Here is a 14,728-nt window from a genome sequence, read left to right as displayed (position 1 = left end):
ATTATCACCGTTTAGTTGACATGCCTGGTTTCATTTGGTTGACATTCATGTCCCCCACTCAGGATGAATGGAAAACTTTGCCACTGAGATTGGCATTAGGACATGCTGTACGTCACGACATTTCTGCACACTGTATTAAAAATACCACATTGTGTATGTTGAGAATTTCAGAGGAGGTGTTAAGTGATTTCATGCACCATTATCCCCCATCAGCAGACTCACTATTGTCTTCTGCTTGATTAAGGCATATAAATTCAGAACAGCTGGCTCAGCAGTAGCAGTCTGTCCGTAGCACCCGCATACACACCACTACATCTGGCATGATAGGGCCAATTACGACAACACAGCAGTTATGATATCAAAGATCAAAGCTGCCATCAGTTTCCAAAGTGACACCGAGAGACTCGTGATCCGAGGCAATTACCAGTTTGTTACATGCCTCTGAGATTAGGAGGGAGAGGGGGCACTATGAAGTAGATTGCACCATCACATGTCAAGTGGATCTGTATGTCAATAAATACTGGCCTCCTTGGATGAATAATGAGGGAGAATTTGTAGTTTTTGCTGTTCGGGGGAATCCTAAAGGTTATCAGCAAAACATTCATAACAGAGGTGATGGTTGTATGCGTGTGTATGTGTGTGTGTGTGAGAAAGAGAGTGTTTGTGTGTAAGACTGAAGAGGAGATGAGCCACTGCTATCTGTTTGACATTTCTGTCAGTACTGGTATTTGAACTGCTGGGTAGCTCTGACAAATGCCATGGCTATCACAGGCTCGATTTTAATTACACCTGACTAGGTCTTTCAGGGGCTCAGGGATGAACTTAATTAGCCAGCAAGCACTCGGGCTAGTTCTGGCATTGGTTGGTACAACACTCATAGCTTCTTCTTCTGTGGCTTTTCATTGGCATTTTAATGGTCTCTGTCTATACAAACTGGGAGAATGAACAAATGGGGGGAGAGCAAATGGGCTTGAGGGACGGCAGGAGTCTTATTTTCCGATACCAACTTTGATGTTAATGTTTGGTTGTTGTACAAGTTAAAAATCCTTTTCAAATGCCACAGACTATAATAGTACAACCTCAAAATCACACAGAATGCATGTAAATTAAGTAGTGTAAGAAGTGCTTTCATGGTGATACACAGACCGAACAATAGCCTTCTTGTTTTGTTAGGACTTGGATGCAGTTCTTCACAGGCCAGTTTGCACACATCAAGTGCTGTCTCTTATACACATCTGTTCACCATTATCACACATTTTACCTGGCTACAAATGTGCCGACTACGCATTACTCGAAATTAGACCATCAGACATTTACTCAAAACAAATACAGGGATTGGTTTAAAATTTAAATTTACAATATTTCAGTTAAAAATGAGGCATTTGGAATTAGTATACTGTACATGTAACTGAACTATAATGTGTGTTGATAAATGGCAACCCATTAATTTCACCACTTTAGTTTTTCCATGATCTAATATGCTGTGTTCTGAGTCCTGCTCAGTGGCAATCATCCTAACACCAGTTTGTGACTGCAAAATTATTTCAGTAATGACTATACAATATCTATGAATGTGTCCAGTTACAAAAAAACAAACTCAAATTATACAATGTATGAATAAGGCTGAATAATACCTCCCTGCTGCACAGAGATATACAGAGACAGAGTGTATAATTTGTGTATGAAAGGTTGTCACACCAACGTGTCACTGTTTCAGTCTTTGCTGTTAAGGCTATGCTGAGTAAAGGTGGATGTGGAGAGTAAAAACTATGTAAAAATACTGGTATGTAAAAGCTACGAGCAGGTCCATCTGTTGTTGAATATGTAGAAAAAACTCAAAATATTAAGCCAAAATAAAACTGAATATAAAATATTTTTACCCAAAGCTGCAAACCAGACAAACAAGGACCTATGGACTCTTTTTGGATATGTCAGTCTTGTACCCTTAAGAATCTCTAAAACAAACAAAAAAACAAAAAGGTAAATAAAATGACATTTTGACTTTTATGTCTCAGTTATTTTTCCATTCACCTGTCAGTGAAGCAGCTCGTTCAATTGTTTGCAGCTTTGTGGGGGAAGAAGCTCAAGTTCACAAATACCAGAAAGGACACATGAACAGTTTCACTGTAAAATGAGGTATCCAACTTTTAAAAGATTCTTTCATGTACTTTTCAACTGCTGACGATAAAACTATTACTAGCAAAAGTTATCCGTTGACAAAAACATTTGCTCATGTTCAGCAATCTGAAACCTCTTGGGTTTTTCCCCCAAAAACAGATGACATGTTGAAAGGGGGGATTTTTCTCTTTCAGATAACTGGAGAGTAACAGAGTAACTCAGTCTCATCTTTAATTCGATTTTTAGAGCTGGAATACATTTGTTGTTGCAATGTTCTGTATTTAATAACAGTAACAATAAGACATTAAAATTTCATATTTGGGTGACCCAAGTCTGTGAGCATAAAAACATTTGACCAATGAAACGGCGTTCCCAATTTATTTCAAATTCAGTAGGATTTAGGGATTAAACACATTCTTCCAGTTGTAAGTGATACAGTATTATGACTGAAGCTATCATAACTTTGTGATACCTGCGTGGTTTGACTAGTTGGACAAACTGGCCATGTCTGGGCACTGATAGCCTGACACTGAGACTTACTGATTTCAATTTTAAAGCATAAATAGATCTGACCGCCGGATTCATTATGTTTTGCAATAGCCAAGCGTACATAATACACAAACCAAAAATACTTAACTTTTCTTAAGATGTTCATACAACTATCTTGAGTAATGTGATTACAACATAAATATGAAAATAGACTTGAAAAGCTTGAAAAGATAAACATGTTTAGTGCGAAGTAATAAAATAATTATATAGTCATAATTTCATAGAAAAAAGTTTTTCCCGCAGAGTGATGTGAAAAACAATACTGGGAAAACATGAAGAAAATGCCATGACACCACTGATAAATTCTTTACAAAATGCTTTTTGGGTTACAAAGTGTGAAAAATATTCCTATTGTCCTCATAAAAACGCCACATTGAACGAGGCAAGTATATTATACCGCATGGGGTAGAATGTGTGTGTTTTTTTTTTTTGTTTGTTTTTTTTATACAGTAGTGACTGATAGGAAGGCATTGTTCACCTTGGCTCCCTCAGGGGCCTTAGTTCCATGAGTCATCAGCTCCTGGATGGTCATCCAGTTGTCCAGGATCTTCTTGTTGCGTTTCTTCATCATCTTCTTGTGGCTGAGCTCTATAATGCTGACTTCCTTGCGACCCTCGCTGCTGCTTTGAGGATTCTCCCTCAAGCTTTCCAGCCGACTACGCTGCATGAACTCCCGTCTTTTTCTCTGTTCTTTTGCCCTGACCAGGTGCTGTTTCCTTTCCTCTTTACTCCAGTACCTTCCCATCTTCATTTCACTCATTGCATCGTCGTCTGTGGTCATTCCCCCACTACGCTCTTCTTTAATCTTTAGGGCTCGCTCCCTCAGGATCTTGTCTCTCACAGGCCTCTTAGTGATGTAGCGGGTGCCGTCGCTGCGGATCTTGACCTTCCACTCCATCTTGGGCTCAATAATGGGCCTCTGAGGCTCTTTGCACACACTTAGCAGGCTGAGCTGGCTCTGAGCGTACTCCACAGCTGAGCGCTGCTGGATCAGCTGCATGTAGCTCTGGTAGTGGCGGGCATGAGCTGGGATGTTGGCCTGCCTTTGCTGGGAACTGTGGGATGGAGAGAAGTAAGGAATCTGGCAAGCATGTGTCTTTAATGTCCCTCTGCTCTCGTCCTCAGCCTGAGGTGTCTGGTCCGACTCAGAAGGATTGCTGTGGTCAGGGCTGCTGCTCTTGCCCGGGACTGGAGCACGGCATGCTGGGATGGGGCTCAGGCTAAGAGAGTGACCAGTGGCAAGACTGCTGCAGAGGTTCCTCTGGTTGGTGAGACTGACCATTCTCTGGAGTGAGTGCTCCGGGGAGCGGTCCATTGCCAGAGGGGTACTGCGTGAACTCTCTGCTGTGTTATAGGCACTGGAGCTGTCCTTGTCCGATTTCTCCAGCCTCTCATTAATGTCTGCCAGCTTACCCCTTGTGGGCTCGCCACGGTGGAGGCTTTGGTTTTTGGTGGAGGGTGCAGAGCGGCCCGTTGAGGGAGACTGCTGGCCCTTACGAAGCTTGTGGGCCTGCATGATGTTCTGACATTCAAGCTCGATGCTGCGCAGCTCCTCGTTGAGCATACGCAGCTCATGCTGTACGCCGCCCTGCTCCCCCATGCTGCACTCAATGGTGCTACGGCGGCTGTAGAACAGGTCGTACTCGCCGCTGTTACGAATTTGACACTTCAGCTCCAAGAGCTGCTGGAAACGGTCACCCTCCGTCTCATCATCGTCCTCATCCTCTTTGTCCTCTAGCCGCGTGGAGCCAGTGGTACAGCGTGTGTCCCGACTGTCTCTCAGGCACTGGGACAGACGTCTCTGGATGTGTGCCAGGACGTTATGCTCTGAGCTTTCCATTCTGTCTTTTATAGTCAGTACACTGTCCTTATGATGAGGGAGTGTGGAGCAGGTGGGCTTATCATCTTCTGCTCTCTGAAATGAATAAGGTAAACAAAACCAACCTGAAATACTCATATATGAATACATGGTACAACTGCAATTCTAACTTTTAATGATCCTATTTTTTATTAGCATATTAAGGTGTGGCACTTACTGCAAGACTGTTCTTACTTCCTTTTTTATTACTAACATGCATAATGCATATGTTTTTAACTTATCAACATTTTGCAACCATGCTTGTAAATATGTTTTGGCTAATTAAACATACAGCATTTACAAACAGGGTAATATATAGAACTGTATGTACTGTAATTTATGTAGTGTAGTTTTACTGTCCTCATTATGGAATGAGGACAAAAAGACAACAAAAAAGTTGCCACGCGTATTTAAGAGTTCAGGAAATGCAGCCCTGTTCTGCATTCTCCTGAAGGATTACATATGCTGCTGTGCGTAACTCTGTTATACAGCTCTGTTACTTCAGGGATTGTTTCCTCTCTGCCATGTCTTTGAAGTCCCATTTATATGGATTTTTGTTGTATGCTCTCCTTGCAACAAAAACAGAATTTTAAATTATGATTACTAATGTTTGGAATTTAAATGGTTCAACGGTCCCCTGCCATAAATATTCATAATCATCATTTTGTATTCATATTTCAAAGGGCAAAGCTTGTTTTCACTCAGTTTTGTGAGGAAAGTCGATGAAGAGTTTGATTCCAGCTATGCCGCTGCCTAGATCTGTAGTAATTTCAAGGAAAAGGTTAACATTGACTTTGAATAATGACCTAATACTGTCAAAGCAATTATTGGTCAATGCGATGGTATGACGTAACATAACACAGTGGGCACTACGGCCTGTCAGTCTGTGGGAACGATAACTTAAACCTAATGTTTTTGCTTGTTTTATTCATATCAAACAGAGCAAATAAAAATAAACTGTTTCCAGGAGTTTCTAAAACCCAAAGCTTATCGCTAATCCAGTCACACAAAGCGTATGTTATATTGCTGTCTGACCTGTTCATTCTCCTGCTCCTCCTGCAAGGCAGCTAATTCCATCTCCTCTCTCTGCTGCTCCTCCAACATTTCCATCTTCAGCTGCTCCAGGAACTCACTGTGCTCATCATCCAGCCAGGCCTCCTCCAGCTAAGGGTGAATGAAAAAGGAATGCATATAGAGGTAAAAGGGTGAGTGTTATTTGTCAAGGCCTAAAGCTTATGGCGACACAGTGTCTCAAAATAAACAGTTGGGTGTTCCTAATGGGATTTTCTTGGGAAAAAAAAAAACCCAACATGGTTTTGAAATGAGAAACTGCTAGCTCGCTCTTAACCAACAAAACACCGCCCTTCATCTTTAAAACATGCATTCTAATCTTAAAATCAAGCCAATACGATTTAATGGACATAAGACTGCCGCCTTTGACCTATTTAGTGCACACCATCCATCATCTGTTTGTCTGCTTGATGTAAGCCAAATGGGATCCATATCCGAAGACTTCAGATTTACTACGTAGAGACACATTTAATTACAAAGAGTCCACTATCGCTCCTGGCTCATCTGCACTGCGGCAGAGTCCCTTCCGCTTATTCGCCATCGGCCTTGGGCCTGAACTCACTCCACATTAGCATGCCATTAGCTTTTATGGCTTAGTGTTGGAAGTCAATTACAGTGGCGCTACATAAAAATAAAACATGATGAGGTGTCTCTGTGGTATCTTCCACTAGGAGTGGTTGTGGTGGTGGGGAGGGAGCGGGGGAGAGGGTTGGCTACTCCAGACTACCAAGGTTTACTCTGAGCAAATATACAGTAAATGACAAAACCTCAGGGCTGTAATTTGCAACTTGTGTGCTTCCTTTACCCAAGTTAGGCCCACAGCAGATTTTTCAGTCAGTGGCTTAAAGATATGTCGGTGTGAGATAAGTGTGTGGTAGTTTCTAACCTGCAGCTCAGGTCTGGCAACCAGCAGGACAATGTTCCTACTCTCGTCGTTGGAGAGGGCAGCCATTGCTTCTTCTCGGTCTTGTACATCTTGGCCATTAATCTGAAGATGACACACAAACACGATTACCACACTCACTGTCGAGTAAGCAAACATGTCTCGTGTACACAAATGCAAACATTTGAACACAGGCATAATACATACACACACATACAGTGAGGTCCAGCTTTATCCTGCCCAATACAAAAACCCTTAAGATAAACAAAGTACCACAATAAAAGTGCCACTGCACAATAATGCCTTTTTTTCTCTGGAAATTGTAAACACTCTCTGCTGCTCCTCTAATATGAAGCAGGACCCAGCAGTGATTATGAATGGGACAGTGGCCGCGGGCCGACGGAGCTGTTGTGTTCACCAAAGTATCCGGCAGCGTACATACATCTAGCTGTACAATTAACCGGCCACTGACAGGGGGCGTCCATCTTTTTGCAGGCAGACTAATGGCCCTGTCACTGCTGGATAATGGTGCCAGAGTACTGGTCTGCCTCACGAAAACACACACCCCCCTCCTCCTGCCGTAAATCAGTCACACAACACACGGTCTAATTGTTTGCCGGTGTCTCCCAACAGCGCTTATACATCTGCCCCCAACATCTAATAATTGTTTGCAGAGTATTTACTGGATTTTATTCTTCTTTCCTCTCTCTCACAGTGTACTGCTGTTCATACTAAACCTTATTTTCTGCACAGAAAACAAGCCTGTTTTTCTATTATTTCATGAATTCCCTTCATCTGCCATTTATATTGTAGCGCCCATTCATCGTCAGTGTCCTGTGATAGTTACACTACCAATTTGTGGCGTCGCAATGAGCTCCTGTGATCTTCCTGTGCCAATCTTAAAACTGGACTAATCAATATATTTCATATTAACGGATTAATGGATTAAATGACTATATGTAATCTGAAAGGTGTTGCTCATCTTTCAGCTTGTTGCTTGGGTTGTCAAGGCCTGCAAACTCCACTGCCAAACATCACATTTCTAGAATGGGTAGACATACAGTATCTTTTCAGTGGAAAAAACCCTGATAAACCCGATGTACACTGCAACTGCAACTAGATGGTGAACATAGTAAACACCAGAGAAGAACCAGATGTTTCCCTCAGGAGATTGTGATCAGCAAAACAGAACTACCAATGTTGGTCTTTTTGCTGAAAGTGTAAATAGTTAATGGTTTATCATACAGTTAAATAAGGAGATATTGTGTCAATGTAATTTTCTACATGTTTCTCTGCCTCTGAGTGGTTGAACAAACCCATTTGTGCAGCTTTAACATTAAAAGTGGGGGCTCTAACTCAACTCCACAAAAATAATAATCACCCACGTAACCCATAGGAGCAACACTGTCCAGCCCTTAGGCCTAACATGCTGCTCCTCGTCGGGGTGCAGAACTCCTCCAGATCTCAGGCCTGAAGATGAAGCTAAGGGCTAATTACAGTCTTAGCCTTTCAGCTATGCCACAGGAGGCCATGCGCTGCGGCGCAGCACCATCCTCAACCAGAACTCTTAAAAACCCCTATTGGTGCTGAGTCTGTAACTAAAAAAGCCAGGGGGGGCAGTTCTCCCCCTCTAACAGTCACAGCGGGGGCGAGTTCCCCCTTTAATGTGCTGCCATTAAAAATGAATGGGCTCTCCTGCTGGGAGACAGTGGTTGTGTGCGACAAAATAAAAGGAGACTTTTTATGTTGAATCAAATGAGAGCTGGTGTAGACAGGGCCAGACAGAGAGAGAGAGAGAGAGAGAGAGAGGGTGTCCCACTGTACCTGCAAAATGCGATCCCCCTCTCGGATGCGTCCATCTCTGGCAGCGATGCTGTTGGGACTGATCTGTGAAGGTAGAGGGAGAAATGTAATGCCTCTAAAACACTTTCAATCTTAATTCAAGAGAATCAAGGAATAGCTGAAAAAAATGTTTGAATTCATTATGAATATCACCCAGCTAGACATGTCTAGGCTTTTATTAACAATGTGAGCAGCACACACTGGGTGAGCTGCCATGGAAAGACCATTGATGTCAAATGATTTTCCCATGGTAACTTGGTCAGTTTTTAAAACCATTTTGGCCGTGAGAAAAAGCCAAATAACAAACTGGGTTATCACCGTCATCATTTAAGTCCTCAATTGTATGCACCTCAGTTGCGATATCCTGGCAGGTTGATAGAGCACAAGCCTCTGCATATAGCAACTACAGCCTATAACTCAACCCCAATACATGATGCACCTGCTCCTCCTATAAGTAATGTTAGTGAACAAGGGGGCAGGACACTCTTTCATCGGCCAATCAATCGGTGTCTGGGGCCATTCGTTTCACTCTCTCCTATCAGGTGGGATCTCTGGAGATGGTGAAGTTCTGTGGCACTCCATCTTCATGATAGTCCACTCCCACACAGAGGACCACTCATTAATGGGAGGGAGGTCACTAGACAGGAATGGGGGTAGGAGGCCTGGAGGGGAAACTGAAGATAATCTTTCTGCGGTTATGGGGAGAGCACGCACACCCTGAACAATCCACAACTGAAATATAGGAAAACATAGGGGATCTGCTAATTGTTAAAGACATCATTGTTAGTGGTGAAATGGCTGTGGTTACAGTTTTGCCACAGAGCAAGGAGGTTTAACTCTCAGCTTTGGTCCATTTTTTGTGTGGACTGTGCTCTTCTCATTGTGTTTGAACTGTCGGGAGAAAATGGATCTGAGGAAAACAAAGAGGTGGGGGGTGGAGTGTAAACTCTTGGCTGCCCATTGGTGTGAATGAGTGTGCCTGTCGCAGCTTTGCCACGGACTGGTAACTTATGCAAGGGGACCTGCCCAATGCATGCTAGGATATACTCCAGCCCCTGTCCCCCCTGAATAGAAATAACTATGTACTAGAGGACAAACGAAATGTACTTTTTCTGCTCTTGTTCTTCTGCATTAGTTAACCACTGTGCTGTGAAAGACAATTAAAACAAAGGGAAATCAAATTAAACAACAACGAGTGGAACAATGTGGCCACTCAACACGAGCTACAAATCTAAGAAATTTAGCATGTTTTAAAATGACCTTGCATTTTTCCAAACTTCACGTTGATTTGTTCTTATGCAACACAACAGCACCTTATTTGAGCATGCAACAACCTGTATACAGTGACATTCAGCCACCTCATCTAAATGCAGCAGGCTCCTCTTAGCCTGACTTTTTTTTTTTTGCAGAGCGAACACTTAAGGATGCTGCCAGGAGCCACAGACCTCAGTGATTTATATTCCACTCAGCTCTCAAAGCGAACACCTTGCAGGGTCCTAGTCAACTTCAAACGAATCGGAGAGAAAGTTGAGCAGAATGGAGAACGGCACTTTCTATGCCACCAACAAGTGGACTGACATGCTTGCTGATGTCTGCTGTACTGGAAGTACTAGGTGCACAACAAGACCTGAAATCATTGTTGTTGTTGTTTTTTCTGTCTTGGAAGTCATTCAGTGTTGGCAGTTGAAAGTGTAATCATGCAGTTAGAACATTGCCAAACTGTTCAATAATGTCATTTGTGTTTGATAAAAGAGTTTAATATTAAAATTACTACACCCAGTAGAGAAACCTGCTATGCTCACATGAATGCTAAAGTGAAACATAAACTGGAAAATTAATATTAAATGTCACAATTGATTTAGTCTCAAAAATTTGTTTTTTCTAGTTTCTGTTTGGACATTTTACTCAGGCACTCTGACCTAGCTGTGATGATTGTCTGTTTCTACAGCACTGTATGATATGTAAATGTGAGACTTCAAAGAAATTAAATGTAGAATTTATAGAATATGCATATACCTTTTGCCCCAAGAGTATTATTATTTTCATTTTCTAACAGCTAGCAACCGTGGTGGTTGGCAAAACAAGAAACTAGCGAGAGGAATTTACATGTATGATGCATATTTTCTTGGCAGTGTCTCCAGGAGCAAGGCAAAGTGGGAAAAGATAAAAGAGAGATGATTCAATGTGTACAGAGACCTCGACTGCAAAACTTAAGTTTCCTCATGGCAAACTAAGCTGGAAGAAGCACTCGTATCTATCTCGTATGAATGAAATAAACCCTATCTAGTCGAGTCATCCAAGTCTCACATCTTGCAAGTTTTCCACTCACCTCACTGACATAGATGGCCACATCCTCCTCTTCATCTGTCCTGTAGCACAGAGTTAACCCCAACTTCTCTTGGCTGTTGAGTCGACACAATTCCACTTCCTGTGTAGATAAAAGGGGAAAAACTAAAATGTAAAAACAGAGTCCACATCCATGCGTGGCATGCCAACATGCTGATGTTCAGTTTAGCATATTAGCATGGCAAAATTTACTAATTAGCACTACACAAAGTGCAGCTGATGGGGATGTCAGTAGTTTCACAGGTACTGAAGGAGCCATGAATGTCTGCCCCAAATTTCTTGGCAATCCACCCAATTGTTGTTGAGATATCGACAACAACCGGATGACACTGAATCACAAATGTCAACCTCAAGCTGGCACTAGACATGCGAGGGGATCACTGAAGTTATTGGGGTTTGCCTTCTGGGGACCATGAATTTCTGCAAATATGTTGGCAATTCATCTGATAGTTGTTGACATATTTCAGTCCGGGGCAAAGTGGTCAACCACCTAAGCAACAGGCAGACATTGTCATTCCTGGAACGAAGGCAAGCTGAACATTTAAGGATATAGAGAACATATAACGCTCATTTTTTAACCCGGGAAATAGGAGTTGACAAAACAATCTCACCACGGGGTCAATTTAGTAGAAGTTCTGGGGTCTTTGATCACATCACATAGACTTCTTCAGGAGATGGAGTTTGACCAGTTGTCATGGAATTGCGGAAGGTCAAATTCCCATTTTTCTGAAAAAGTAAAACCAACATGGAAGAAAAATCCTTGAGCTCCAGAACAGCGACTAAACGAAATGAACTTACGGTGATATTATTTTGCCAACAATGCAGTTTCTGTTTCTGTACCAACCTTTAAAGAAGAAAACAGACACTGATCTGAGACACCAAATAAATTCCATACAGTTACATAAAACTAAAACGTCGATGCATGACAATGGCTACACAAACACGAAGGATCTCCCTCACTGAAGATCAAATAACAAATATTCTTCCAAGTTCCTTCACAAAAATTCCAACTTGTTGTTGAGTTTGAATCGTCAACTCTTGTGTGCGGTTTTTGAGTCTCAAAGTGTTTGATCATGAAAGACGCTCTCAGCTTGCAGAGTTTGATCGGTGGAGCTTTGATGAATGTCAAAGGACCTCAAGTGTTTTTCTTTCAAGTTGCTGCCAATTTATAGAACGTTAGACTATAAATAAACTGTAATTATGCTAGTGCTACCAGATATACATGTTTGCTGCAGCACTAACGTATTCCTCATCTTCCCATGGGGAGAGATAAACAAACTATTGACTTACAAATCAGTGGTCGCCAAATTTCCCACGAGCCTCTTGGAACATAACTTAGCACCCTGGTATCTCCACGAACCCGTCATTTAAGTTCATATTTACAAAAACACAAAAAGTGAGATTTGATTAACCACACCCAGAGCTTGGGCGGCGTGCCACAGTCCCCCCCCCATCTAAAATCAAAAACCAACCAAACACTACTTTCTAATTTCCACATTTTCACATAAAGCACTCTGCACTCTGTTTCCCACAACAGAGGTGCAGCCAAACACACCAAACAGCACAAGCCCGTGCTCCATCTCCAAATGCTGAAACATATCAAGGGGTGTTGGAGGGAATCAAGTGTGAAATGGCCTCTCCTCCCAAGGTCTTCATTAGAGCAGAAACACACCAACTCTCAGCAGCAGGAGTGAGGTGGTTGAGTGGAGAGGAGGGTGGAGGGGGGCAGAGAGAAATGAGGCAGTAGCGAGGTCTCTGGTGGGGCTCAGAGGGGTCTCGCACAGAAACAGATTCATTTCCTCTGTGACAAGTGTGGGTTGGCTGGTTACACGTGTCAGATGTGGCAAGGCTTGGGAAGAGGACGGGTGGGGATGGTGTGTCTGGAGGGGTGGTGGTTAAAGTCTGACCACGGCGGGATGAGATGAGGGGAAGAACGGGAGGAGGCCAATACCACTGCCAGAGAGCTACCACCTGGTGCCTCTGGCTACCCCTGCTAAACTGTTTATGACCCTCCCCCTTCAATTTCCTCATACAAACACACAAACACACCTTTAGGCTCAATTCCAATTTTGTCCTTCTTCCCAGTCACTAATTTCTTCATATACTTCTCGAACTCTGCTTTTCACCCACATTGACAGATACATTTTGGACTGGGATGTGCTGCTGCTGCTGCTGCCGGGCTATACACACTCCCATTCACTCTCATACTCAAAAGAATAATTCCTGCGTCCCTGCACAAACCCTGTACTTACACACACAAGTACACTCAGCAGAGCACACGCGTTAGCACAGACATTAAAAAAAAAAAAAAAAAAGAGCTGGAGAGAAACGACATCCGAGCTTTGTCGTTTTATCTTTTCTCGACAGCCTCCACCTGACGGGGAGCTCAGATCTTTAATTGACTGTCTCAGAAGCGATGACAACTTCAAACCCCCGACTGATATGTAAGGATACAACGTGAAAGAGGGAAGAAGCTTTCGTGCCGACTACATGAACAAAGTCAGATGCATAAATCCATCATTAACTATGTTAAAATTGTTACTAATGAGCTACCTCCGTTATTGTTGTTAGCAATATTATTAAAGCGGCGCGTCTCCTGATTCAACGGAGCAGTCATGGAGGTAATGGGAGCTGCGGAGACGGTGCACACCTTGCATGCTAATATGATGTGAGAAGTTGAAGTGGGATATCTGTTGGAAATACTGAAGTCACAAGCAATGTCTTGGAGACATCTGTCTAAAAATAAACCACACAAATTAATCGCTAGTACCGAGGCAAAGCAGAGGTGTGAGCAGGCACTACATCATCCCTATCTGGCTCTGGGAAACAGGCCTAAAGTTACCTCTGACTAATTAACTACATATAGTGCAGGAGACCTATGGCTAAATGATCAGAGAGAATAGATTGCTACAATTACTGCATGTTGGATGAAATGTCAAACCTGCATGTGTGTGTGTTTAATGTGCAGCACGTCACTCTTTTGTCTTTACCGTATGTTCTTTTGGTTTCTTGTTTTAAGAAAACTATGTAGAAAAAAAAATCGCCCACTCATGCTCCTCAGTAAAAAGAGGGGTGTCTCTTGATCCATCAAACACACGTTCACCAATCTCTGTCCCTCCTCTTGCCGTTTTAATTATTTTTTTTCCCCCTCCATTTTCCAGCCAAGCTCTCTGCCTCTCAGGCAGGAGAGGCACAGGGACGAGGGATGACAGTAAATTGATGACTGCGATTGCGTGATTAGGGGGGAGATTGGCGCCCACCATCAAAGCACATTGGATGCTGTCATAATAATATTGCCTTTGATTACCAGTAATTAAAAAGGCAGTCACAAATGCATTGATGGCTACCAGTACCTCATGTTGTCAGAACTCACCGAAACTAATCAAAGGAACGGATACTAACACGGTGTTGTGGCCATATACACATCAACGGATCCAAGGAAATGTATGATGTTTGAGTGTGAAACTCTGGCTATGAGGCATGGCCTGTGTTTCATTTATCCAATCAAGCTAGCCATCAGAGAGGGCAGAGACAGAGAATCCTGCGCTGAGTCCAGGATTTGTTTAGTCTTAATCTTGGGGGGGAATGCACATTCATAATCAATCAATTGGCTGCAAGATATCCCCTTCCACTGCTCCACTGCTTGTGAAGCAGGACTTAAGTCCAACTTCAAGGTTAAACTGAGAAGGAGCTGCAGTGGAGAACATTAATGGTGGACATTGACTGTCAGTCCCTACTGGGTACAGGTACACAACAGAACTAATGGTTACTGGGAAAATTAAAAAAAAAAATCACATTATAGTTGGAAACTGGAGAATGAGTTTACAAGAACTGCAGTACCCTGGTCACTGAAAAACCGACCAGTAATCAAATTTCTTGACCTTTGACCCCTGAACATATTTTCAATCAAGGCTGGTTTATTTTAAGTGTTTAAGACGACACTGTAGTGAGAGCTTTAAATTGAGAATGTGACTGACTTTCACAGATAGTCAAGCGTTCATCTGTGGAAATCGATCTTTACAGAAGTGTAGAAGCTCCCATTCTTTATTTCAGGGTCCGTT

At 42.6% G+C, this 14,728-nt stretch overlaps 1 protein-coding gene across 1 annotated transcript in view; it reads right to left on the bottom strand.

The window, feature by feature from the left end:
• Window positions 1-2,332: 2,332 nt before the first annotated feature.
• The window catches only part of LOC111650331 (PDZ domain-containing RING finger protein 4), a 48,737-nt gene continuing 36,341 nt past the window's right edge, over window positions 2,333-14,728 (bottom strand). Inside the window, exons 4-8 of the mRNA XM_023400201.2 lie at window positions 10,651-10,749; window positions 8,304-8,366; window positions 6,483-6,584; window positions 5,561-5,689; window positions 2,333-4,582 (exon numbers count right to left, since the gene is read on the bottom strand). Coding sequence (XP_023255969.1) covers window positions 3,110-4,582; window positions 5,561-5,689; window positions 6,483-6,584; window positions 8,304-8,366; window positions 10,651-10,749 — 1,866 coding nt within the window. The 3' untranslated portion in view covers window positions 2,333-3,109. The remainder of the gene's footprint in view (window positions 4,583-5,560; window positions 5,690-6,482; window positions 6,585-8,303; window positions 8,367-10,650; window positions 10,750-14,728) is intronic.

Source organism: Seriola lalandi, unplaced genomic scaffold (genome assembly GCF_002814215.2).
Source record: "Seriola lalandi dorsalis isolate HSWRI2012SDOR001 ecotype SW California unplaced genomic scaffold, Sedor1 jcf7180002052274, whole genome shotgun sequence".
NCBI lineage: Eukaryota > Metazoa > Chordata > Actinopteri > Carangiformes > Carangidae > Seriola > Seriola lalandi.
This window is presented reverse-complemented; position numbering and strand designations above follow the sequence as displayed.